The sequence below is a fragment of the Ammospiza nelsoni genome, chromosome 35 (genome assembly GCF_027579445.1).
Source record: "Ammospiza nelsoni isolate bAmmNel1 chromosome 35, bAmmNel1.pri, whole genome shotgun sequence".
NCBI classification, from domain to species: Eukaryota; Metazoa; Chordata; class Aves; order Passeriformes; family Passerellidae; genus Ammospiza; species Ammospiza nelsoni.
In genome coordinates this window covers 611824-639579 of record NC_080667.1, presented here as the reverse complement: position 1 = coordinate 639579, position 27756 = coordinate 611824, and the positions used below count along the sequence as shown (strand labels likewise).

Here is a 27756-nt window from a genome sequence, read left to right as displayed (position 1 = left end):
GTGAATTTTGGTGATTTTGGGGTGGATTTTGTGTGGATTTTGAAGATTTTTGGATATTTTTGGGGGGGATTTTGGGGTGGATTTTTTGGGATTTGGAGTTTCTTTTCGCTGAGATTTTTTGGGGTTTTTTTTTTTTTTTTTGTGTCCCTGACACGATTTTGGGGTGAATTTTCACAATTTTGGGGGTTTTTATGCTGGGAATTTTTTTGGCTTTTTTTGCGTCCCTGACCCGATTTTAGGGTGAATTTTGAACATTTTTGGGGGGATTTTGGAGGCTTTTTGGTGAATTTTGGTGTGAATTTGGTAGTTTTGTGGTGAATTTTGAGGGTTTTGGAAATTTTTGGGTGGTTTTTTTGTGGATTTTTGGGTGGATTTTGGGGTGAATTTTGAAGATTTTTGGGGTGGATTTTGGGGTGGATTTTGATGAATTTTGGGGGTTTTTTTGCTGGGATTTTTTCGGGGTTTATTTTTGCGTCCCCCGCCCCGCTTTTGGGGTGAATTTTCCTAATTTTGGGGTTTCTTTTTGCTGGGACTTTTTCGGGGTGTTGTTTTTTGCGGCCCCGCCCTGCTTTTGGCGTGAATTTTCCCAATTTTGGGTGGTTTTGCCCCGTTCCCGCAGAGTGGTGATGGCGCTGGGCGCTGGGCGGGGCCCGTTGGTGTCGGCCGTGCTTAGGGCGGCGCGGCAGGCGGGGACCCGCGTGCGGCTCTACGCCGTCGAGAAGAACCCCAACGCCGTCGTCACGTGAGTATTGATCACCGATCAAGAACCAATAACTGATCAATAATCAATAACTGATCGATAACCGATAACGGATCAATAGGTGGTCAGTACTGATCAATGCCCCGCGTGCGGCTCTACGCCGTCGAGAAGTACCCTAACGCCGTCATCACGGAAGTATTGATCACCGATAACTGATCGATAATCAATAACCGATAACTGATCAATAGTCAATAACTGATCGATAATCGATAACTGATCAATAACCGATCACTACTGATCAATGCCCCAGGTGACGTATTGATCACTGATAACCGATTGATAATCAATAACCGATAATCAAGCAATAATCAATAACTGATCGATAATCGATAACTGATCAATAACCGATCAGTACTGATCAATGCCCTGGGTGACGTATTGATCACCGATAACCGATCGATAATCAGTAACTGATAATCGATCAATAACCGCTGATCCTTGCCGTCAGTGATTATTAACGGTTGTTAATGACAATTAAGGAGCTAATGAGCGCTAATTAGCGCTAATGAGGCCGGAGAGGCGGGAGGGGGGGGTTATTGATCACTGGCGTTTGATCCCTCCAATGTCAGAATTGATTATTGATTGATTGATTGAATGATTGGCGGGTTATTGATTAATTAATTAATGCTAATTGAGGGCAGTGAGGGCTATCAATTAACTAATTAAGCCTAATGAGGGGTTTTAATGAAGCAATTAAGGCTCATTAGGAGTGGAGAAGGGTCACATGGGTGGGATGGGGGTTATTGATCACCCATATTTTATTGATGCCTTATTATAATTAGTTCAGATTGATTGGGGGTTATTAACGATTATTAATGAGCTAATCAATTTTAATCGAGGCTAAAGAGTGGTATTAATGAATTATTAATGCTAATTGGGAGGGGAAAAGTGCACTGGGGCTTTGGGGAGGGTTATTGATCACCAATATTTTATTGATCCGTTATCGGAATTAACGATTGATTGATGAGAGATTTATTAAAGGCTAATAATGAACTAATTAATGTTAATAACTGTAATTCAGGCTATTAATGAACCAATTAAGGCTAATTAAGAGTGGGGAAAGTGGCCTGGTTGGGGGGTTTGGGGAGGGTTATTGATCACCGATATCCCAATGATCCCCTATGGGAATTCCATGGGCATTGATTGCAGCATTATTAACAATTATTAACGAGCTAATTAATGTTAATTGAGGCTAATGAGTGCCACTAATGAGTTATTAATGCTAATTAAGAGCAGGAAAGTGGCCTGGTTGGGGGGGTTTGGGGAGGGTTATTGATCACCGATATCCCAATGATCCCCTATGGGAATTCCATGGGGATTGATTGCCGGGTCATTAACGATTATTAACGAGCTAATTGCTGTTGATTGCCGCTAATTAGGCTGGAGAACTGCCAGTGGGAAGAGTGGGGCTTTTTTATTGGTTGGCAAGCTGTGCACACAATCCCAGTGTTGTACAGCTTCCTTCTTCACCTTTCTGATGCTGCCGCTCTCTCCGCCTCCCAGAGGTGAAGAAGCGGCTTCTTGGCGAAAAGACGATTGTACCGGTCACAGTGCTCGCCTTAGCGAGGCTTCTGCCGAAAGACGGCCAGGAGCGGCGCTTAGCTCCGGAGAGCATCGTACCTTCGTCTTCAGCGTCTCTTCTCGTCTACATCTCAGCAAAAAGCTTTTCCACTATGTCTGGCAACGAGAAACTGTGCCGGCACAGAAAACATCTCCCATCGTGTTCTAGAAGTTACACGGAGGTCTGCCGAGTGTTTTGCAAAAAGAGAAAGAAAGTTGTGCAAAATGCTTCCAATCAAATATTCACGTGAATGGAGAAGGCAGGAGATTAGTAAGGTACTGTTTTTTATTAGTTGGCAAGCTGCGCACACAATCCCAGTGTTGTACAGCTCAGACCTACGAGGTCTTCGAGAAGGATCCAATCAAATACTGCCAATACCAACAGGTACCGCCCCCTCATTTGCATCTCATCTGCATACCCCACCCCTTCCTTCCCCCTTTGCTCCGCCCTCTTTTCCCCTCATTTGCATATTAATGCAGCTAATTTGCATGGGCGCCTCCCTTCTCATTCATCTCCTTGGATCCAACTCAGCCTTAATTTGCATAACAGAATCACTGATTTATGAAAAAAATTTTGCATAAATGAATCACTGATTTATGCAAATTAACCAATGCTGAATTAATCGGCGGCGCAATAATCGATATTGCGGTAAAATAAAAATAGAATATTTATTATTATAATATTAATAAAATAATTTGTTATTATTATTTTATATTCATATTTAATGCTTTTTAAATTTTTTTTTAATTTTTAATTATTATAATTACTTGTATAAATTAGGGGGTATTTAGCATTATTTAATCGGTGTTGATTTGTGTTAATTATTGATTAGTTATAGGTTTGAATACCTTAATTGCTGATTTGCATAATGTGTTTATTTTGCATGTATTTGTGAGTGATTTGCATAATTTAATTGTTGACTTGCATAATTTAGTCAGCTTTTTGTGTGGTTTTCTTTTAATTTGCATAATTTAACAGGTGACTTGCATAATTACTGCTTTAATTTGCATAAACACCATTAAATGCAAGCACGTGACAGTCCTTATTTCCATATTCATGACCTTATTTGCATATTAATTATTATAGTTACATACCGCAGCGCTATTTGCTGTGGTATGATCTTAATTTACATTAAGGTCCCTGATTTGCCTAAAATGGTCCTAATTTGCATAGCCACGCCTCTTTTAGAGTCCATTTAAGCTATATATATGCGTAATTTGCATCGAAGCACCCCTAATTTGCATAATGTAGCTGCGATTTGCATAAAAGAGCTCCTCATTTGCATAGATTTGTTTTTTTAATTGGCTGAATGGTGGTTGTGGCTGCTGCTCTCATTAGCATGGCCACGCCCACTGTCTGGGTTAGGGCCAGTGGGGGTGGTTTGGGTGATGCCGTGCCCCTGATTTGCATAAATTGGTGTGTCTTTGCATAAATTTGCATAAATTTGCATGATTTCAGGGCATCTTCAAGTGCCTGCAGGACCGAGTGCCCGAGGCGGAGGGCGAGACCAACGTGCAGTGAGTGCCCAAAATGCCCCAAATTTACCCCAAATTTCATCCCAAAATCCCCCAAAATTCACCCCAAAATCCCCCAAATTCACCCAAAAATTCACCCTAACATGCCCCAAAATTCACCCCAAAATCCCCCAAATTCACCCCAAAATTCACCCCAAAATCCCCCAAGTTCACCCCAACATTCGCCCCGAAATCACCAAAATTCACCCCAACATTCGCCCCAAATTCACCCCAATATTCACCCCAAAGTCCCGCAAATTCACCCCAATATTCACCCCAAATTTCACCCCAAAATCCCTCAAATTCACCGCAAAGTGCACCCCAAAATGCCCCAAAATTCACCCCAAAATTCACCCTAAAATTCACCCTAAAATCCATCCAAAAATCCACCCCAAAATCCCCCAAATTCACCCCAAAATCTGTCCCAGTGGTTCCCATTTTTGGGGTGAATTTTCCATTTTTGGGGTGAATTTTCCCATTTTTGAGGTTTGGGTTTTGGGGGTGCTGGAGCCGATATTGGGGTGAATTTTGGGTCATTTTTTGGTATTTTTGGGTTGGATTTTGGTCAATACCTGTGTTGGATTTTGGGGTGAATTTTGAAGGGTTTGGGTATTTTTCGGGGGGATTTTGGGGTGAATTTTGGTGATTTTGGGGTGGATTATGAAGATGTTATGGTTTGGGCCTGGCAAAGCCAGAGCCTCATGGGTACACCTTCTCCCCGGTGTCTGCTGTGAGATGTGACCAGGAATAAGCAAAGCAGGCTCCAAACTTAACATAAAGAAAATCTTATTAACTAAGCTACACACAAACAATTACTAAACTACACACAAAAGAAAAAAACAACAAGGAAAATGAAAACCTCACAAAAACACTCTCCTCCTCCTCCCCCCTAAATTCCCAATACAATACATCCTCCAAAATCACCAATTCTAGGTCCAACACCACCCTTCAGATTGCTCAGACTTTCAGCTCCTCAAGAGGAGAGGGAGTCCTTCTGTGTGTCGTGGTGGCCTTTTCCGTCCTTGTTCCGGTGCTCTCACCACCGAACAGGGATCAGGGCTGTTTCCAGGGTTGTCTTTTTTTAAGGATGCTTTGTCCAGTTCCAGAAAAACACAGTATCTCACCTTCTCACCTTTGGGACATCCGTCCCCCCCATATTTTATATACCCCCTGGGGCCGAGGGGTACCCACACTGAATCTTCTCTGGCACTGGGACATTTCTCCCCCTGGACTCAGTCTCTGTATCTCACGGAAACATAGCTCTGTCCATGGCTACACAAAAGAGTCCAGCATAAAATGCCACTCCATCTTCTCCCTTCTTTCAACATCTCTCACTCTCTCTCTCTCCGGTCCAGACCCCCATCACTGGTTCATTTCCTTCGTCCTCCTTCACTCTTATCACACATCTAGGAAGGGTTAATGTTCTGTAGGGTTTTCATTGTCCAAAAGGGGTTAAAAACTCCTCCAGGCGGCTGGACTCCTGGCTGCACACCCCCCCCCCCCCCCCATCTCCTCAGCTGGGCTGCCTGCTGCCAGCACATATTTACTGAATTTCAAGGTAACGACACAGGCTGCACTCTCTCTCTCTCTCTCTCTCTGTCTCCGGGGGGCGGGGGGGAAAGGCTGTCCGATGTCTCTTGGGGCTCTTCCTCCACCCTTCCATCATCCAAGGCCTCCTCACTCCCATCTCTGTCCAGGCCCAGGCCTACCGCATGGCTGCCCCTCCCCCGCCCAGCGGCAGCGGCTGAACAGGGGAGAGCTCTGACCTCCGTCCCTCGAAGTCCCAAGAGAGCCTCCCAGGGCCGAAGCTCTGCTTTTAACCCCAGGGTGTTCTCGGAGGTGTGTCGTAAAACCCACTGGCTACCCCAGGTGCCAATATCAAAATCCAAGCACCCATTGGTTTGACCAGAACATCCCAGAATTCCTACTTCTTTCTGGTCAAACCACCACAGAAGATTTCAGGGAATTTTTGGGGTGGATTTTGGGGTGAATTTTGAACATTTTTGGGGGTGGATTTTAGGATGGATTTTGAGGAATTTTGGGGTTTTTTTGCTGGGATATTTTTGGGGTTTTTTGCGTCCCTGACCCGATTTTGGGGTGAATTTTGAAGATTTTTGGGGGGATTTTGGAGGCTTTTGGGTGAATTTTGGGGTGAATTTGGTGGTTTTGGGGTGAATTTTGATGGTTTTGGGTATTTTGGGGGGATTTTGGGGTAGATTTTGAAGATTTTTGGGGGTGGATTTTGGGGTGGATTTTGATGAATTTTGGGGGTTTTTTTGCTGGGATTTTTTTGGGGGGGTTTTTTGCATTCCTGACCCGATTTTGGGGTGAATTTTGCCAATTTTGGGATCAATTTGGGTTGAATTTCGGGGGATTTTTGGGGGGATTTTTGGGGTGAATTTTTGGCATTTGGGTGTTTTTTTGCTGGGATTTTTGGGCTTTTTTGCATCCCTGACCCGATTTTTGGGTGAATTTTGAAAATTTTTGGGTGGATTTTGGAGGCTTTTGGGTGAATTTTGGTGTGAAATTGGTGGTTTTGGGGTGAATGTTGATGGTTTTGGGGATTTTGGGGGGATTTTGGGGTGGATTTTGATGAATTTTGGGGGTTTTTTTGCTGGGATTTTTTGGGGGGGTTTTTTGCGTTCCTGACCCGATTTTGGGGTGAATTTTGACAATTTTGGGATCAATTTGGGTTGAATTTCAGGGGATTTCTTGGGGTGAATTTTTGGGATTTGGTTGTTATTTTTTTTGCTTGGATTTTTTGGGGGTTTTTGGGTGAATTTTTAGGTGAATTTTGGTGGTTTTGGGTATTTTGGGGGGGGATTTTGGGGTGGATTTTGAAGATTTTTGGGGGTGGATTTTGGGGTGGATTTTGATGAATTTTGGGTTTTTTTTTGCTGGGATTTTTTGGGGGGGGGTTTTGCGTCCCTGACCCGATTTTGGGGTGAATTTTGCCTATTTTGGGATCAATTTGGGTTGAATTTCGGGGGATTTCTTGGGGTGAATTTTTGGGATTTGGTTGTTATTTTTTTTGCTTGGATTTTTTGGGGGTTTTTGGGTGAATTTTGGTGGTTTTGGGTATTTTTAGGGGGATTTTGGGGTGGATTTTGGGTGGATTTTGAAGATTTTTGGGTATTTTTGGGGGGGATTTTGGGGTGGATTTTTTGGGATTTGGGGTTTCTTTTCGCTGGGATTTTTTTTGTTTTTTTTTTTGTGTCCCTGACCCGATTTTGGGGTGCATTTTCACAATTTTGGGGTTTTTTTTGCTGGGAATTTTTGGGCTTTTTTTGCGTCCCTGACCCGATTTTGGGGTGAATTTTGAAAATTTTTGGGTGGATTTTGGAGGCTTTTGGGTGAATTTTGGGGTGAATTAGTTGGTTTTGGGGTGAATTTTGATGGTTTTGGGTATTTTTGGGGGGGATTTTGGGGTGGATTTTGAAGATTTTTGGGGGTGGATTTTGGGGTGGATTTTGATGAATTTTGGGGTTTTTTTTGCTGGGATTTTTTTGGGGGGGGTTTTGCGTCCCTGACCCGATTTTGGGGTGAATTTTGCCTATTTTGGGATCAATTTGGGTTGAATTTCGGGGGATTTCTTGGGGTGAATTTTTGGAATTTGGTTGTTATTTTTTTTGCTTGGATTTTTTGGGGGTTTTTGGGTGAATTTTTAGGTGAATTTTGGTGGTTTTGGGTATTTTTAGGGGGATTTTGGGGTGAATTTTGTTGATTTTGGGGTGAATTTTGGGTGGATTTTGAAGATTTTTGGGTATTTTTGGGGGGGATTTTGGGGTGGATTTTTTGGGATTTGGGGTTTCTTTTCGCTGGGATTTTTTTGGGTTTTTTTGTGTCCCTGACCCGATTTTTGGGTGAATTTTGAAGACTTTTGGGGGGATTTTGGAGGCTTTTGGGTGAATTTTGGGGTGAATTTGGTGGCTTTGGGGTGAATTTTGACGGTTTTGGAAATTTTTGGGTGGATTTTGGGGTGGATTTTGGAGTGGATTTTGAAGATTTTTGGGGGTTTTTATGCTGGGATTCTTTTGGGGGATTTTTTTGCGTCCCTGCCCCGCTTTTGGGGTGAATTTTCCTAATTTTGGGGTTTCTTTTTGCTGGGATTTTTTCGGGGTGTTGTTTTTTGCGTCCCCACCCCGCTTTTGGGGTGAATTTTCTCGATTTTGGGTGTTTTTGCCCCGTTCCTGCAGGGTTCTGATGGTGCTGGGCGCCGGGCGGGGCCCGCTGGTGTCGGCCGTGCTGAGGGCAGCGCAGCAGGCGGGGACCCGCGTGCGGCTCTACGCCGTCGAGAAAAACCCCAATGCTGTCGTCACGTGAGTATTGATCGGTAATCAATAACCACTAACTGATCGATAATCGATAACTGATCAATAACTGATCAGTACTGATCAATGCCCCGGGTGACGTATTGATCAACGATAACAGATTGATAATCAATAACCAATAATCGATCAATAATCAATAACTGATCGATAATCGATAACTGATCAATAACCGATCAGTACTGATCAATGCCCCGGGTGACGTATTGATCACCGATAACCGATCGATAATCAGTAACCGATAATCGATCAATAACCACTGATCCTTGCCGTCAGTGATTATTAACGGTTGTTAATGACAATTAAGTAGCTAATGAGCGCTAATTAGCGCTAATGAGGCCGGAGAGGCAGGGAAGGGTTATTGGTCACTGGCGTTTGATCCCTCCAATGTCAGAATTGATTATTGATTGATTGATTGATTGAATGATTGGCGGGTTATTGATTAATTAATTAATGCTAATTGAGGGCAGTGAGGGCTATCAATTAACTAATTAAGCCTAATGAGGGGTTTTAATGAAGCAATTAGGGCTCATTAGGAGTGGAAAAGGGTCACGGGGGTGGGATCGGGGTTATTGATCACCCATATTTTATTGATGCCTTATTAGAATTAGTTCAGATTGATTGGGGGTTATTAACGATTATTAATGAGCTAATCAATTTTAATCAAGGCTAAGGAGTGGTATTAATGAATTATTAATGCTAATTGGGAGGGGAAAAGTGCGCTGGGGCTTTGGGGAGGGTTATTGATCACCAATATTTTATTGATCCGTTATCGGAATTAACGATTGATTGATGAGAGATTTATTAAAGGCTAATAATGAACTAATTAATGTTAATAACTGTAATTCAGGCTATTAATGAACCAATTAAGGCTAATTAAGAGTGGGGAAAGTGGCCTGGTTGGGGGGTTTGGGGAAGGTTATTGATCACCGATATCCCTATGATCCTCTATGGGAATTCCATGGGGATTGACTGCGGGGTCATTAACAATTATTAACGAGCTAATTAATGTTAATTGAGGCTAATGAGTGCCACTAATTAGTTATTAATGCTAATTAAGAGCGGGAAAGTTGCCTGGTTGGGGGGGTTTGGGGAGGGGAGGGTTGTTGACCACTGATATCGCAATGATCCCCTATGGGAATTCCATGGGGATTGATTGCAGCGTTATTAACGATTATTAATGAGCTAATTAATGTTAATTGAGGCTAATGAGTGCCACTAATGAGTTATTAATGCTAATTAAGAGCAGGAAAGTGGCCTGGTTGGGGGGGTTTGGGAGGGTTATTGATCACCGATATCCCCATGATCCCCTATGGGAATTCCATGGGGATTGATTGCTAGGTCACAAATGATTATTAACAAGCTAATTGCGGTTGATTGACACTAATTAGGCTGTTGAACTGCCAGTGGGAGGAGTGGGGCTTTTTTATTGGTTGGCAAGCTGTGCACACAATCCCAGTGTTGTACAGCTTCCTTCTTCACCTTTCTCATGCTGCCGCTCTCTCCGGCTCCCGGAGGCGAAGAAGCGGCTTCTTGGCGAAAAGACGATTGTACCGGTCACAGTGCTCGCCTTAGCGAGGCTTCTGCAGAAAGACACCCGGGAGCGGCGCTCAGCTCCGGAGAGCATCGTACCTTCATCTTTAGCGTCTCTTGTCGTCTGCATCTCAGCAAAAGGCTTTTACACTATGTCTGGCACGGAGACACCGTGCAGCACAGAAAACATCTCCCATCATGTTCTAGAAGTTAAAGGGATGTCTGCCGAGTGTTTTGCAGGAAGAGCTAGAAAGTTGTCGAAAACAGCTTCCAATCAAATATTCAAGTGAACGGGAAACGCAGGAGAACAAAAAGGTACTGTTTTCTATCAGTTGGCAAGCTGCGCACACAATCCCAGTGTTGTGCAGCTTCCTTCTTCACCTTTCCGAAGCTGCAGCACTCTCTGGCTCCCGGAGGCGAAGAAGCACCTTCTTTGCGCCAAGACGATGGTGCCGGTCACAGTGCTCTCCGCAGGGCGGATTCTCCCAAAAGACGGCCGGGAGCGGCGCTTAGCTCCGGAGAGCATCGTGCCTTCGTCTTCAGCGTCTCTTCTCATCTACATCTCAGCAAAAAACTTTTCCACTATGTCTGGCAACGAGAAACTGTGCCGGCACAGAAAACATCTCCCATCGTGTTCTAGAAGTTGAAGAGAGGTCTGCCGAGTGTTTTGAAAAAGAGAAAGAAAGTTGTGCAAAATGCTTCCAATCAAATATTCACGTGAATGGAGAAGGCAGGAGAGTGGTAAGGTACTGTTTTCTATCAGTTGGCAAGATGCTCATACAATCCCAGTGTTGTGCATGTTCCTTCTTCACCTTTCCGAAGATGCTGCACTCTCTGGCTCCCGGAGGTGAAGAAGTGCCCTCTTTGCGCCAAGACGATGGTGCCGCTCACAGTGCTCTCCGCAGCGTGGGTTCTGCCGAAAGACGCCCGGGAGCGGCTCTTAGCTCCAGAGAGCATCGTACCTTCGTCTTTAGTGTCTCTTCGCGTCTACATCTTAGCAGAAAGCTTTTCCAATATGTGTGGCTAGAAAAACTGTGCCGGCACAGAAAACAACTCCCAGCGTGTTGTAGATATTGCACAGAGGTCTGGCAAGTGTTTGGCAGGGAGAAAAGAAAAGTTGTCCAAAACAGCTTCCAATCGAATGTTCATGTGATTGGAAAAGTCAGGAGAGTGCAAAGGTACTGTTTTCTATCGGTTGGCAAGCTGTGCACACAATCCCAGTGTTGTACAGCTTCCTTCTTCACCTTTCCGAAGATGCCGCTCTCTCCGGCTCGCGGAGGCGAAGAAGCGGCTTCTTCGCGCAAAGACGATTGTGCTGCTCACTGTGCTCTCCTTAGCGTGGATTCTGCTGAAAGACGCCCGGAAGCGGCTCTTACCTCCGGAGAGCATCGTACATTCTTGTTAAGCCTCTTTTGTAGTCTACATCTTAGCAGAAAGCTTTTCCACTATGTCTGGCAAGGAAAAACTTTGCCAGCACAGAAAACATCTCCCATCGTGTTCTAGACGTTGCAGAGAGTTCTGCCAAGTTTTGGGCAGGACGAAAAGAAATCTGTCCAAAACAGCTTCCAATCAAATGTTCATGTGATTGGAAAAGTCAGGAGAGTGCAAAGGTACTGTTTTCTAGCAGTTGGCAAGCTGCACACACAATCCCAATGTTGTACAGCTTCTTTCTTCACCCTTCCTAAGCTGCCGCTCTGTCCACCTCGTGGAGCCCAAGAAGCGGCTTCTTCGCAAAAAGACCATGGTGCCGCTCACAGTGCTCTGCTGAGCGCGGCTTCTGCAGAAAGACGACAAGGAGCGGCACTTAGCTCCGGAGAGCATTGTACCTTCGTCTTTAGCGTCTTTGTGATATACATCTTAGCAAAAAGCTTTGCCACGATGTCTGACTAGGAAAAACTGTGCCAGCACAGAAAACATCTCCCATTGGGTTCTAGATGTTGCACGGAGGTCTGCCAAATATTTAGCAGGAAGAAAAGAAAAGCTGTCCAAAAGAGATTCCAATCGAATATTCAGGTGATTGGAAAAGTCAGGAGAGTGCAAAGGTACTGTTTTCTATCAGTTGGCAAGCTGCGCACACAATCCCATTGTTGTACAGCTTCCTTCTTCACCTTTCCGACGCTGCCGCTCTCTCCGGCTCCCGGAGGTGAAGAAGCGGCTTCTTCGCGCAAAGACGATTGTGCCGCTCACAGTGCTCTCCTTAGCGCGGCTTCTGCAGAAAGACGCCCTGGAGCGGCGCTTATCACCCGACAGCGTCATACAATCATCTTTAGCGTCTTTTGTGGTCTACATCCTAACAGAAAGCTTTTCCACTATGTCTGGCTAGGACAAACTGCGCCAGCACAGAAAACATGTCCCATCTTGTTCTAGACATTGCACGGAAGTCAGCCAAGTGCTTGGCATGAGGAAAAGAAAAGTTGTCCAAAACAGCTTCCAATTGAATGTTCATGTGATTGGAAAAGTCAGGAGAGTGCAAAGGTACTGTTTTCTATCAGTTGGCAAGATCGCCACACAATCCCAATGTTGTACAGCTTCCTTCTTCACCTGTCCGAAGCTGCCACTCTCTCCGGCTCCTGGAGGCTAAGAGGCGGCTTCTTCGCGGAAAGATGATTTTACCGCTCACAGTGCTCTTTTTAACGGGGTTGTGGCCGAAAGACGCCCGGGAGCGGCTCTTAGCTCCGGAGAGCATCGTACATTCTTGTTAAGCCTCTTTTGTAGTCTACATCTTAGCAGAAAGCTTTTCCACTATGTCTGGCAAGGAAAAACTTTGCCATCACAGAAAATATCTCCCATCGTGTTCTAGACGTTGCACCATCCATTTACTTAGGCTGATTTTCCTTCCTGGGGATAGGTTTAGGGTTCAGACTAGGGCTAGGATTTTTTAACAAGGAAGCCCTGAATTCCAGGCTTACTGCATCTGCCAAAGGCATCCAAAAGGGAGCGCAGAAGTGCCACAACAAGGCTGTTTTCACGGCTTTTTCCTTGGCAAGAAGCCTAATGAGTGGCCGAATTACCTTCCCAGGGTTACTGTTAGGATTAGGCCTAGGACTTTTAAAACCAGGAAGCCCTGTGCTCCAGGCACACTGCAGCTCTTAAATGCATCCCAAGAGGGCCGCAGAAGTTACAAAACTTGGCTGCCTCTGCTGCTATTCTCATTAGACCATCCCGAATCATAGGCTGATTTTCCTTCCTAGGGTTAGGGTTAGAGTTACACCTAGGGTTAGTGTTTTTTTAAGCAGAAAGCCCTGAGTTCCAAGAACACAGCAGCTGTGAAGGACTACCAAAGAGGAGCGGAAAAGTGCCACAACATGGCTGCCTCCAGCGCTTTTTCCTTGGGACCATCATGGACCCTAGGCTGATTTACTTGCCTCCAGTTGCAGCTATGGTCACGCCATGGGATAGTGTTTTTAAATCAGTAAACCCCAAGCTCCAGACCCAGTGCAGCTGCCAAAGGTTTCCTAAGGGCAGCGAAAATCTGCCTCAACATGCTCCCTCCTGCGCTTTTTTCCTTGGGAACCTCCCTATACCTAGGCTTATTTATCTGCCTAGGGTTAGGGTCAGGGTTCAGCCTAGGGATAGGATTTTTCCAAACAGGAAGCCCTGAGTTCCAGGCTTATTGCAGCTGATAAAGGCATCCCAAAGAGAGCGCAGTAGTGCCACAACATGGCTGCTTTCACGGCTTTTTCCTTAGGAAGAACCCTAATACGCGGCTGATGTACCTTACGAGGGTTACTGTTAGGCTTAGGCCTAGGATTTAAAACCAGGAAGCCCTTTGCTCCAGGCACACTGCAGCTGCAAAAGGCATCCCAAGGGGAGCGCAAAAGTGACATAACTTCGCTGCCACCACTGATATTTCCATGAGACCATCCTGAACCATAGGCTGATACTCCTTCCTAGGGTTAGGGTTAGAGTTAGGCCTAGGGTAAGGGTTATATTAACCAGAAAGCCCTGAGTTCCAAGAACACAGCAGCTGCAAAGGACTACCCAAGAAGAGCGCAAAAGTACCAAAACCTGCCTGCCGCCACAGCTTTTTCCTTGGGGACATGCCTAATTCCTGGCTGATTTGCCTTTCTCGTCTTAGGGTTGGGGTTCGGCCTAGGGCTAGGATTTTTAAAATCAGGAAGCCCTGATTTCCAGGCACACTGGAGCTGTGAAAGGCATCCAAAAGGGAGTGCAAAAGTGCCACAACATGGCTGTCTCCACAGCTTTTTCCTTGGGATAATTCCTAAACCCAGGCTCATTTAAATGACCAGTGTTCGGGTTAGGGTTAGGGTTAAGCCTAGGTGTAGAGCTTTTAAAACCAGCAAACTCTGAGATCCAGGCACAATGCAGCTGTGAAAGGCATCCCTAGGGGAGCGCAAAATTGCTAGAAAATTGCTGCCTCCACACGTTTTTATTGGCATCAATGCTAAACCTAGGCTGAATTACCTGCCTCCAGTCTCAGCTATGGACATGGTTTTTTAAACCAGGAAGCCCTGAGCTCCAGGCACACAACAGCTATGAAAGGCATCCCAAGGGGAGTACAAAAGCGAAACAACATGGCAGCTTTCACAGCTTTTTCCTTGGCACCATCCCTATACCTAGGCTGATTTATCTGCCTAGGGTTAGGGTTAGGGTTCAGCCTAGGGCTAGGATTTTTTTAACCAGGAAGCCCTGAGTTCCAGGACAACTGCATCTGCCAAAGGCATCCCAAAGGGAGCGCAGAAGTGCCACAACATGGCTGCTTTCAATGCTTTTTCCCTAGGAAGAACCCTAATACCCGGCTGATTTACCTTCCTAGGGTTACTGTTAGGCTTAGGCCTAGGACTTTTAAAACCAGGAAGCCCTTAGCTCCAGGCACACTGCAGCTGTTCAAGGCATCCGAAGAAGGCCGCAAAAGTGACAAAACTTTGCTCCCTCTGCTGCTATTCTCATGAGACCATCCTGAACCATAGTCTGATTTTCCTTCCTAGGGTTAGGGTTAGAGTTATGCCTAGGGTTAGTGTTTTTTTAACAAGAAAGCCCTGAGTTCCAAGAACACAGCAGCTGCGAAGGACTACCCAAGAGGAGCGCAAAAGTGCCACAACATGGCTGCATCCAGCGCTTTTTTCTTGGGACCATCATGGACCCTAGGCTGATTTACTTGCCTCCAGTTGCAGCTATGGTCACGCCAAGGGAGAGGGTTTTTAAATCAGTAAACCCTGAGCTCCAGACCCAGTGCAGCTGCGAAAGGCTTCCCAAGGGCAGCAAAAATGTCCTCAACATGCTCCCTCCAGCGCTTTTTTCCTTGGGAACACCCCTATACCTAGGCTGATTTATCTGCCTTGGGTTAGGGTTAGGGTTCAGCCTAGGGATAGGATGTTTTCAAACAGGAAGCCTTGAGTTCCAGGGGCACTGCAGCTGCCAAAGGCATCCCAAGGGAAAAGCAAATGTGCCACAACTCGGCTGTGTCCAGAGCTTTTTCCTTGGGACCATCCCGAAACGAAGGCTGATTTAGAAGCCTACAGTTAGTGATAAAGTAGTGGATTCTAAACCAGGAAGCCCTGTGCTCCAAGTACACTGCAGCTGTGAAAGGCATCCCAAGGGGCGTACAGAAGTGCCACAACATGGCTGTCTCCACAGCTTTTTCGTTGGGATAATTCCTAAACCCAGGCTGATTTAAATGACCAGTGTTCGAGTTAGGGTTAGGGTTACGCCTATCTGTAGAGCTTTTTAAACCAGCAAGCTCTGAGCTCCAGGCACACGGCAGCTGCCATAGGCATCCCATAGGGAGAGCAGAAGTGCCTCAACATGGCTGCTTTCATGGCTTTTTCCTTAGAAGAAAACTAATACCCGGCTGATTTACCTTCCCAGGGTTACTGTTAGGCTTAGGCCTAGGACTTTTAAAACCATGAAGCCCTGGGCTCCAGGCACACTGCAGCTGAGAAAGGCATCCCAAGGGGAGCGCAAAAGTGACACAACTTGGCTGCCACCACTGATATTTCCATGAGACCATCCGTAACCATAGGCTGATTTACCTTCCTAGGGTTAGAGTTACGCCTAGGGTAGGGTCTTTTAAGCAGAAAGCCCTGAGTTCCAAGAACACAGCAGCTGCGAAGGACTACCCAAGATGAGCGCAGAAGTGACACAACATGCCTGCCTCCACAGCTTTTTCCTTGGGGACATGCCTAATTCCTGGCTGATTTGCCTTTCTCGTCTAAGGGTTGGGGTTCGGCCTAGGGCTAGGATTTTTAAAATCAGGAAGCCCTGAGTTCCAGGCACACTGGAGCTGTGAAAGGCATCCAAAAGGGAGTGCAAAAGTGCCACAACATGGCTGTCTCCACAGCTTTTTCCTTGGGATAATTCCTAAAAACTGGCTGATTTAAATGTCCAGTGTTAGGGTTAGGGTTACGGTTACGCCTAGGTTTAGAGAGTTTTAAACCAGCAAGCTCTGAGCTCCAGGCACCTGGCAGCTGTGAAAGGCATCCCAAGGGGAGTACAAAAGTGCAACAACATCGCAGCTTTCACAGCTTTATCCTTGGCACCATCCCTATACCTAGGCTGATTTATCTGCCTAGGGTTAGGGTTAGGGTTCAGCCTAGGGCTTGGAGTTTTTTAACCAGGAAGCCCTGAGTTCCAGGATTACTGCATCTGCCAAAGGCATCCCAAAGGGAGTGCAGAAGTGCCACAACATGGCTGCTTTCACGGCTTTTTCCTTAGGAAGAACCCTAATACCCGGCCGATTTCCCTTCCTATGGTTACTGTTAGGCTTAGGCCTAGGACTTTTAAAACCAGGAAGCCCTGGGCTCCAGGCACACAGCAGCTGCGAAAGGCATCCCAAGGGAAGCGCAGAAGTGACGCAACTTGGCTGCCACCTCTGATATTTCCATGAGACCATCCCGAACCATAGGCTGATTTTCCTTCCTAGGGTTAAGGTTTGAGTTAGGCCTAGGGTAAGAGTTCTATTAACCAGAAAGCCCTGAGTTCGAAGAACACAGCAGCTGCGAAGGAATACCCAAGAAGAGCGCAAAAGTACCACAACATGCCTACCTCCACAGCTTTTTCCCTGGGGACATGCCTAATTCCTGGCTGATTTGCCTTTCTCGTCTTATGCTTGGGGTTCGGCCTAGGGCTAGGATTTTTAAAATCAGGTAGCCCTTAGTTCCAGGCACACTGGAGCTGTGAAAAGCATCCAAAAGGGAGTGCAAAAGTGCCACAACATGGCTGCTTTCACGGCTTTTTCCTTGGCAAGAAACCTAACACCAGGCTGATTTACCTTCCCAGGGTTACTGTTAGGCTTAGGCCTAGGGCTAGGATTTTTAAAACTATGAAGCCCTTAGCTCCAGGCACACTGCATCTGTTAAAGGCATCCCAAGAGGGCCGCAAAAGTCACACAACTTGGCTGCCTCTGCTGCTCTTCTCATGAGTCCATCCCTAACCATAGGCTGATTTTCCTTCCTAGGATTAGGGTTAGAGTTACGCCTAGGGTTAGTGTTTCTTTAACCAGAAAGCCCTGAGTTCCAAGAACACAGCAGCTGCGAAGGACTACCCAAGAGGAGCGGAAAGGTGCCACAACATGGCTGCCTCCAGTGCTTTTTCCTTGGGACCATCATGGACCCTAGGCTGATTTACTTGCCTCCAGTTGCAGCTATGGTCACGCCAAGGGATAGGGATTTTAAATCAGTAAACCCTGAGCTCCAGACCCAGTGCAGCTCCCAAAGGGTTTTTAAGGGCAGTCAAAAATTTCCTCAACATGCTCCCTGCAGCGCTTTGTTCCTTCGGAACATCCCTATACCTAGGCTGATTTATCTTCCCAGCGTTAGGGTTCGGGTTCAGCCTAGGGATAGGATGTTTTCAAACAGGAAGCCCTGAGTTCCAGGGGCACTGCAGCTGCCAAGGGCATCCCAAGGGGCAAACAAATGTGCCATAACTTGGCTGTGTCCAGAGCTTTTTCCTTGGGACCATCCCAAAACGAAGGCTGATTTAGAAGCCTCCAGTTAGGGCTAAAGTAGTGGAGTTTAAACCAGGAAGCCCTGTACTCCAAGCACACTGCAGCTGCCAAAGGCATCCCAAGGGGAGTGCAAAAGTGCCACAACATGGCTGCTTTCACGGCTTTTCCCTTAGGAAGAACCCTAATACCCGGCTGATTTACCTTCCCAGGGTTACTGTTAGGCTTCGGCCTAGGACTTTTAAAACCAGGAAGCCCTGGGCTCCAGGCACACTGCAGCTGCGATAGGCATCCCAAGAGGGCCGGAAAAGTGGCACAACTTGGCTGCCACCACTGATATTTCCATGAGAGCATCCCGAACCATAGGCTGATTTTCCTTCCTAGGCTTAAGGTTTGAATTACGCCTAGGGTAAGGGTTCTATTAACCAGAAAGCCCTGAGTTCCAAGAACACAGCAGCTGCGAAGGACTAGCCAAGAAGAGCGCAAAAGTACCACAACATGCCTGCCTCCACAGCTTTTTCCTAGGGGACATCCCTAAATCCTGGCTGATTTGCCTTTCTCTTCTAAGGGTTGGAGTTCAGCCTAGGGCTAGGATTTTTAAAATCAGGAAGCCCTTAGTTCCAGGCACACTGGAGCTGTGAAAGGCACCCAAAAGGGAGTGCAAAAGTGCCACAACATGGCTGTCTCCACAGCTTTTTCCTTGGGATAATTCCTAAACCCAGGCTGATTTAAATGACCAGTGTTAGGGTTAGGGTTTGGGTTAAGCCTAGGTGTAGAGCTTTTTAAACCAGAAAGCTCTGAGCTCCAGGCACAGGGCAGCTGTGAAAGGCATCCCAAGAGGAGCACAAAATTGCCAGAAAATGGCTGCCTCCACACGTTTTTATTGGCACCGTTGCTAAGCCTAGGCTGAATTACCTGCCTCCAATCTCAGCTAGGGTCATGGTTTTTTAAACCAGGAAGCCCTGAGCTCCAGGCACCTGGAAGCTGTGAGAGGCATCCCATGGGGAGTACAAAAGTGCAACAACATCGCAGCTTTCACAGCTTTATCCTTGGCACCATCCCTATACCTAGGCTGATTTATCTGCCTAGGGTTAGGGTTAGGGTTCAGCCTAGGGCTTGGAGTTTTTTAACCAGGAAGCCCTGAGTTCCAGGATTACTGCATCTGCCAAAGGCATCCCAAAGGGAGTGCAGAAGTGCCACAACATGGCTGCTTTCACGGCTTTTTCCTTAGGAAGAACCCTAATACCCGGCCGATTTCCCTTCCTATGGTTACTGTTAGGCTTAGGCCTAGGACTTTTAAAACCAGGAAGCCCTGGGCTCCAGGCACACTGCAGCTGCGAAAGGCATCCCAAGGGAAGCGCAGAAGTGACACAACTTGGCTGCCTCCTCTGATATTTCCATGAGACCATCCCGAACCATAGGCTGATTTTCCTTCCTAGGGTTAAGGTTTGAGTTAGGCCTAGGGTAACAGTTCTATTAACCAGAAAGCCCTGAGTTCCAAGAACACAGCAGCTGCGAAGGAATACCCAAGAAGAGCGAAAAGTACCACAACATGCCTACCTCCACAGCTTTTTCCCTGGGGACATGCCTAATTCCTGGCTGATTTGCCTTTCTCGTCTTATGCTTGGGGTTCGGCCTAGGGCTAGGATTTTTAAAATCAGGTAGCCCTTAGTTCCAGGCACACTGGAGCTGTGAAAGGCATCCAAAAGGGAGTGCAAAAGTGCCACAACATGGCTGCTTTCATGGCTTTTTCCTTGGCAAGAAGCCTAACACCAGGCTGATTTACCTTCCCAGGGTTACTGTTAGGCTTAGGCCTAGGGCTAGGATTTTTAAAACTAGGAAGCCCTTAGCTCCAGGCACACTGCAGCTGTTAAAGGCATCCCAAGAGGGCCGCCAAAGTGACACAACTTGGCTGCCTCTGCTGCTATTCTCATGAGTCCATCCCGAACCATAGGCTGATTTTCCTTCCTAGGGTTAGGGTTAGAGTTAAGCCTAGGGTTAGTGTTTTTTTAACCAGAAAGCCCTGAGTTCCAAGAACACAGCAGCTGCGAAGGACTACCCAAGAGGAGCGGAAAAGTCCCACCACATGGCTGCCTCCAGCGCTTTTTCCTTGGGACCATCATGGACCCTAGGCTGATTTACTTGCCTCCTGTTGCAGCTATGGTCACGCCAAGGGATAGGGATTTTAAATCAGTAAACCCTGAGCTCCAGACCCAGTGCAGCTGCTAAAGGCTTCCCAAGGGCAGCCAAAAATTGCCTCAACATGCTCCCTCCAGCGCTTTTTTCCTTGGGAACATCCCTATACCTTGGCTGATTTATCTGCCTAGGGTTAGGGTTAGGTTTCAGCCTAGGGATAGAATTTTTTGAAACAGGAAGCCCTGAATTCCAGGCACACTGCAGCTGTTAAAGGCAGTGTTCTACGTCAACCGCAACTTAGTCTGAAATAAACGCTTTTTCCCTGAGAGCATCTGAGAGGTTTGCATGAAGCACTGATATCTGACATTTGCAATTTTGAATAGGAGAGGAGGAAGAAAATGGCAAGAAGTTTTTAATTTTAGTGGTTTCAATTTTAATTTCCGTACACTTTTTCAAAACTTGTCAGCTCAAATGCCCATCAACATCTTTTAGTCATCTGTAAGTCAGTATTCATATAAAATGTGCTTCAAATCAAAAGAATTTCAAATTTGCACTCCAAATTTCTATGCCTAGATTTATGATTTCCTCCACATATTAGATGAAAGGAAGGCCTTTTTTACTGTGGGAGGTCTGGAACACTGGAACAGGTTGCCCAGGGAAGTTGAGGGTGTCCCATCTCTGAAAGTATTCAAGGTCAGCTTGGACAGGGCTTGGAGCAGCAACAAAGGAGAAGTTTGATGGTAGAGAAACAAAGTTGGACTGTAGAAGAAACTGGGATTGAAGTATAGGAGCAAGTTTTCTCTCAGCTCTTGGGGTAAATTCAAAGTTGTACAAAATGACATTTATCTGTGCTATTCACTACTGTAACAGAAAGGTTCATGAAAACTGTACAGAAGATAGCAAATTTTAAAAGAGATAAGAATTACAGCATAAAATCCATGGGATGGGTTACAACGTGAGACACTCTCTAAGAGAAAGTCTCTGTGTTTCAGCACTTCATCATGGTAAGATTTCATGAAGTGCCAAAGAAGGCGGCAAAATATCATTCGGGACGTTATTTCCTGGAATTCAGCCTGGCCATTAGTAGGAACTGGGTTTGAACACATCATGTAGATATACCACACACACTTTCCCTTCACTGTAAAATGACTGTTTACAACGAAGAAGCAATTGACGATCAAAATTGATTGAAAGCATCTTAAACATGTCAAGTATTTCATTGTAGATGATCTGTGATCCAAATGCTTCTTCCACCTTCGAGAGGGACAGAACAATTCTTCCATATCATGATGGTTTAAAATTGTATCAAGCAATGTTTTCTGCTGAAAAGATAGCATCTATTTTTTTCTATTTTTGGAAGAAAATATTCCTAGACATACAACAGGTGAGAACTAAGTAATTTTAAAGAAACAAATGAAAAGAAAATATTCTGTAAATAGAATGAAATGAAAAGCTGTGTTTTAAATAGGAGCTAAATATGAAACAGAATTTTTGTACCAGGCATTTGAATTACTGCACCAGCTCTTTTGCCCATCAAGAGAGGCGTTTAGCATTTCAGTCTTTTCCAAGGTGTTCATGATCTGCTATGCTGATCTCTGTGTGTGCCTAGGTGTGTGTGGAAGGGGGGGCATGTGAAGGGGAGTGTGTATGTTTGCTTTACAATTGTTGTGGCAGATTCATGCCTCAGCTCCACATTCTGTTTTAGAAAGGTCACACAGAGTGGATGTGAAATTTACTATCAACAAGAGATCAATTCCCAAATCATCCATTTGACTCTACCTTATAAATCATGTGCTTTGTTGCATATTTTATCAAATCTACTTTCAAGCCAGATGGAGGAAGGAGGATGTGGGAATCCCTCCACCATCTTGCAACTTTTATGCAAGTAGGTTTTCAAGAAAATCATCATTTCTCTTTGAAATATGTCTGGAACAGGCATGATGGTAGTGTCAACCTGTTGGAGTTTTTGTTGCTGGAAGAAGTTATACAAAAGGATTGGTTTTTACATTGACTAGTTACTGAATCAAGCGCAGGAATACATTGGAAATTCAACTGGGGCTTCCTTTCCCCAGCAGACTACTTCTAGAATGAGCTTGTACACTGAAGCTTACTCTTTTGCCCTCTTTTTGTTTCTTTCCTATTTTCTTGGCTTCTTTGCCACTCTCTAGACAATTTTGGAACTTTTTTCCCAACTCAAATGGTTTCAATAGTCTGATTGTGATCATACATTTTTACAAGGAATTTTTAAAATCTTTCCTCGAGTTAAGAAAGTCAAGGACTTAGGTCTTTTTCTTCCCTTATCAATATTGCAATGAAATTGATAAGTAAAGACCAACTCTTTATTTTTGTTTTTAACCCAAGCAGATAATTCCCATCCATTCATCCATTTGGTGGACCAATAGCTGCCATTCTGATGGAAGTTGTCACTTCTCAACAATAGACATTCTGTGACTATGTTGACAGCACTTTGGGTGAAGATCCTAACTGTCTTAGATACACATAGAGAGAAATTTGCTCAGCCAGTGTCAGTCTTAAGCATGCGTATAAGAAGATCTTTCTAGAGCTGGGAATTTTCCCATGAAAGGGATTCAGTTAGGGAAGAGACACTTGCCGCAGAGGTTTACATTCTTCTTGAAGACTGCTTAAGGAACTTAGATGCCATGTCCATTTGGATCTGTGTCTGCACAGAACTTTGTCATGCCAGTGCTTGAAATGCATCTTGAAGAGAATTCACTAGCACAGAATGAATGAGAGTGGAAGGGGTTGGTGGGGCTAACCAGGCCCAACCCCCCTGCCTAAACCAGGATACCTAGAGCCTCTTGCCCAGGAGTCTATCTGGGTGGTGTACTTTTAATGTCTTCCAAGATCCAGGCTCCACAATCTTTCTGGGCAGTCTGTGCCGTGGTTCAGTCACCCTCACAGTAAAGAATCATTTACTGATGTTCAAAGGCAATCTCCTGTATTTCAGTGTGTGCCCACTGCCTCTTGTCTTTTCACTCAGCATCACTGAAAAGACACTGATTCCCTCCCCTTTGCACTATTGCTTCCATATGGATGTGTGCTGCCATGTAGAGATATGTCAAAAACCTCCCTGAAGCCCAGGAAGATAATATTCCCTTCATCTACCAGTCAAGTTGATTCATCAGAGGAGTTTAAAGTGATGTTCAGCATGAAATGCCCCTGAAAAATCATGCTAACTACATTATTTTGTCGTCTTTCATGTGCCTGGCAAGGTTTTCCAGGAAGAGCTGCTTCATCAACTTCCTGGGGATAAAAAAGAGGCTGGCTGGTTTGTACTATTGCGAGTCCTCCTAATTGCCTTTTTTGAAGATGAGTGTCATTTGCTTACATCCAGTCCTTAGCCTCTCTTGTCGTCTACATCTTAGCAAAAAGCTTTTCCACTATGTCTGGCAAGGAGAAATTGTACCAGCACAGAAAACATCTCCTCTCGTGTTCTTAACGTTGCATGGAGGTCTTCCAAGTGTTTGGCATGAAGAAAAGAAAAGTTGTCCAAAACAGCTTCCAATCGAATGTCCATGTGATTGGAAAAGTCAGGAGAGTGCAAACGTAGTGTTTTCTAGAAGTTGGCAAGCTGCGCTCACAATCCCAGTATTATACAGCTTCCTTCTTCACCTCTCCGAAGGTGCCGTTCTCTCCGGCTCCCGGAGGCGAAGAAGCGGCTTCTTTGCGCAAAGACGATTGTGCCGCTCACTGTGCTCTCCTTAGCGCGGCTTCAGCCGAAAGACGCCCGGGAGCGGCTCTTAGCTCCGGAGAGCATCGTACCTTCGTCTTTAGCGTCTCTTCTCGTCTACATCTTAGCAAAAAGCTTTTCTACTATGTCTGGAAAGGAAAAACTACCAGCACAGAAAACATCTCCCACCGTGTTCAAGGCGTTGCACGGAGGTCTTCCAAGTGTTTGGCATGAAGAAAATAAAAGTTGTCCAAAACAGCTTCCAATCGAATGTTCATGTGATTGGAAAAGTCAGGAGAGTGCAAAGGTACTGTTTTCTATCAGTTGGCAAGTTGCGCACACAATCCCAGTGTTGTACAGCGTCCCTCTTCACCTTTCCGAAGGTGCCGTTCTCTCCGGCTCCCGGAGGCGAAGAAGCGGCTTCTTTGCGCAAAGACGATTGTGCCGCTCACTGTGCTCTCCTTAGCGCGGCTTCTGCCGAAAGACGCCCGGGAGCGGCTCTTAGCTCCGGAGAGCATCGTACCTTCGTCTTTAGCGTCTCTTCTCGTCTACATCTTAGCAAAAAGCTTTTCCACTATGTTTGCCTAGGAAAAATTGTGCCAGCACAGAAAACAACTCCCATCGTGTTCTAAACATTGCACCATCCCTCTACTTTGGCTAAATGTCCTTCCTGGGGATAGGGTTACTGTTAGGCTTAGGCCTAGGACTTCTAAAACCAGGAAGCCTTGTGCTCCAGGCACACTGCAGCTGATAAAGCCATCCCAAGAGGGCCGCAGTAGTGACACAACTTGGCTGCCTCTGCTGCTATTCTCATGACTCCATCCCGAACCATAGGCTGATTTTCCTTCCTAGGGTTAAGGTTTGAGTTACGCCTAGGGTAAGGGTTCTATTAACCAGAAAGCCCTGAGTTCCAAGAGCACAGCAGCTGCGAAGGACTACCCAAGAAGAGCGCAAAAGTACCACAACATGCCTGTCTCCACAGCTTTTTCCTTGGGATAATTCCTAAACACAGGCTGATTTAAACGTCCAGTGTTAGGGTAAGGGTTAGGGTTACACCTAGGTGTAGAACTTTTTAAACCAGCAAGCTCTGAGCTCCAGGCACACGGCAGCTGTGAAAGGCATCCCAAGGGGAGCACAAAATTGCTAGAAAATGGCTGCCTCCACACGTTTTCATTGGCAACATCGCTAAGCCTAGGCTGAATTACCTGCCTCCAGTCTCAGCTAGGGACATGGTTTTTAAAGCAGAAAGCCCTGAGTTCCAAGAAGACAGCAGCTGGGAAGGACTACCCAAGAAGAGCGCAAAAGTACCACAACATGCCTGCCTCCACAGCTTTTTCCTTTGGGACATCCCTAATTCCTGGCTGATTTGCCTTTCTCGTCTTAGGGTTGGGGTTCGGCCTAGGGCTAAGATTTTTAAAATCAGGAAGCCCAGACCTCCAGGCACACTGGAGCTGTGAAAGGCATCCAAAAGGGAGTGCAAAAGTGCCACAACATAGCTTCTTTCATGGCTTATTCCTTGGCTAGAAGCTTAACACCAGGCTGATTTACCTTCCCAGGGTTAGTGTTAGGCTTAGGCCTAGGGCTAGGATTTTTAAAACTAGGAAGCCCTTAGCTCCAGGCACACTGCAGCTGTTAAAGGCATCCCAAGACAGCCGCAAAAGTGACACAACTTGGCTGCCTCTGCTGCTATTCTCATGAGTCCATCCCGAACCATAGGCTGATTTTCCTTCCTAGGGTTAGGGTTGGAGTTACACCTAGGGTTAGGGTTTTTTTAACCAGAAAGCCCTGAGTTCCAAGGACCCAGCAGCTGCGAAGGACTACCCAAGAGGAGCGCAAAAGTGCCACAACATGGCTGCCTCCAGCGCTTTTTCCTTGGGACCATCATGGACCCTAGGCTGATTTACTTGCCTCCAGTTGCAGCTATGGTCACGCCAAGGGATAGGGATTTTAAATCAGTAAACCCTGAGCGCCAGACCCAGTGCAGCTGCGAAAGGCTTCCCAAGGACAGCCAGAAATTGCCTCAACATGCTCCCTCCTGCGCTTTTTTCCTTGGGAACATCCCTATACCTAGGCTGATTTATCTGCCTAGGGTTAGGGTTAGGGTTCAGCCTAGGGATAGGATTTTTTCAAACAGGAAGCCCTGAGTTCCAGGGACACTGCAGCTGCCAAAGGCATCCCAAGGGGAAAGCAAATGTGCCACAACTTGGCTGTGTCCAGAGCTTTTTCCTTGGGACCATCCTGAAACGAAGGCTGATTTAGAAGCCTCCAGTTAGGGCTAAAGTATTGAATTTTTAAACCAGGAAGCCCTGTGCTCCAAGCACACTGCAACTGTGAAAGGCATCCCAAGGGGAGCACAAAAGTGCCAGAAAATGGCTGCCTCCACACGTTTTCATTGGCACCATTGCTGAGCCTAGGCTGAATTACCTGCCTCCAGTCTCAGCTAGGGACATGGTTTTTTAAACCAGGAAGCCCTGAGCTCCAGGCACACTGCAGCTGTGAAAGGCATCCCAAGGGGAGCACAAAAGTGCCACAACATGGCTGTCTCCACAGCTTTTTCCTTGGGATAATTGCTAAACCCAGGCTGATTTAAATGACCAGTGTTAGGGTTAGGGTTAGGGTTACACCTAGGTGTAGAGCTTATTAAACCAGCAAGCTCTGAGCTCCAGGCCCACAGCAGCTGCGAAAGGCATCCCAAGGGGAGCACAAAAGTGCCAGAAAATGGCTGCCTCCACACGTTTTCATTTGCAACGTTGCTAAGCCTAGGCTGAATTACCTGCCTCCAGTCTCAGCTAGGGACATGGTTTTTTAAACCAGGAAGCCCTGAGTTCCAGGCACACGGCAGCTGTGAAAGGCATCCCAAGGGGAGTACAAAAGTGCAAGAACATGGCAGCTTTCTCAGCTTTTTCCTTGGCACCATCCCTAACCCTAGGTTGATTTATCTGCCTAGGGTTAGGGTTAGGGTTCAGCCTATGGCTTGGATTTTTTTAACCAGGAAGCCCTGAGTTCCAGGCTTACTGCAGCTGCCAAAGGCATCCCAAAGGGAGCGCAGAAGTGCCACAACATGGCTGCTTTCACAGATTTTCCTTAGGAAGAACCCTTAATACTCGGCTGATTAACCTTCCGAGGGTTACTGTTAGGCTTAGGCCTAGGACTTTTAAAACCAGGAAGCCCTGGGCTCCAGGCACACTGCAGCTGCGAAAGGCATCCCAAGGGGAGCGCAAAAGTGACACAACTTGGCTGCCACCACTGCTATTTCCATGAGACCATCCCGAATCCTAGGCTGATTTTCCTTCCTAGGCTTAAGGTTTGAGTTAGGCCTAGGGTTAGTGTTCTTATAACCAGAAAGCTCTGAGTTCCAAGAACACAGCAGCTGCGAAGGACTACCCAAGAAGAGCGCAGAAGTGACACAACATGCCTGCCTCCACAGATTTTTCCTTGGGGACATCCCTAATTCCTGTCTGATTTGCCTTTCTCTGCTTACGCTTGTCGTTAGGGCTAGGGCTAGGATTTTTAAAATCAGGAGGCCCTGAGTTCCAGGCACACTGGAGCTGTGAAAAGCATCCAAAAGGGAGTGCAAAAGTGCCACAACATGGCTGCTTTCACGGCTTTTTCCTTGGCAAGAAGCCTAACACCAGGCTGATTTACCTTCCCAGGGTTACTGTTAGGCTTAGGCCTAGGGCTAGGATTTTTAAAACTAGGAAGCCCTTAGCTCCAGGCACACTGCAGCTGTTAAAGGCATCCCAAGAGGGCCGCAAAAGTTACACAACTTGGCTGCCTCTGCTGCTCTTCTCATGAGTCCATCCCTAACCATAGGCTGATTTTCCTTCCTAGGATTAGGGTTAGAGTTACGCCTAGGGTTAGTGTTTCTTTAACCAGAAAGCCCTGAGTTCCAAGAACACAGCAGCTGCGAAGGACTACCCAAGAGGAGCGGAAAGGTGCCACAACATGGCTGCCTCCAGTGCTTTTTCCTTGGGACCATCATGGACCCTAGGCTGATTTACTTGCCTCCAATTGCAGCTATGGTCACGCCAAGGGATAGGGATTTTAAATCAGTAAACCCTGAGCTCCAGACCCAGTGCAGCTCCCAAAGGGTTTTTAAGGGCAGTCAAAAATTTCCTCAACATGCTCCCTGCAGCGCTTTGTTCCTTCGGAACATCCCTATACCTAGGCTGATTTATCTTCCCAGCGTTAGGGTAAGGGTTCAGCCTAGGGATAGGATGTTTTCAAACAGGAAGCCCTGAGTTCCAGGGGCACTGCAGCTGCCAAGGGCATCCCAAGGGGCAAACAAATGTGCCATAACTTGGCTGTGTCCAGAGCTTTTTCCTTGGGA

At 46.2% G+C, this 27756-nt stretch overlaps 1 protein-coding gene across 1 annotated transcript in view; it reads left to right on the top strand.

The window, feature by feature from the left end:
- The window catches only part of LOC132086019 (protein arginine N-methyltransferase 5-like), a 29807-nt gene extending 21649 nt beyond the window's left edge, over positions 1-8158 (top strand). The window contains exons 11-14 of the mRNA XM_059491481.1: positions 620-742; positions 2140-2191; positions 3780-3838; positions 8032-8158. Coding sequence (XP_059347464.1) covers positions 620-742; positions 2140-2191; positions 3780-3838; positions 8032-8158 — 361 coding nt within the window. The remainder of the gene's footprint in view (positions 1-619; positions 743-2139; positions 2192-3779; positions 3839-8031) is intronic.
- The last annotated feature ends 19598 nt before the right edge of the window (positions 8159-27756 follow it).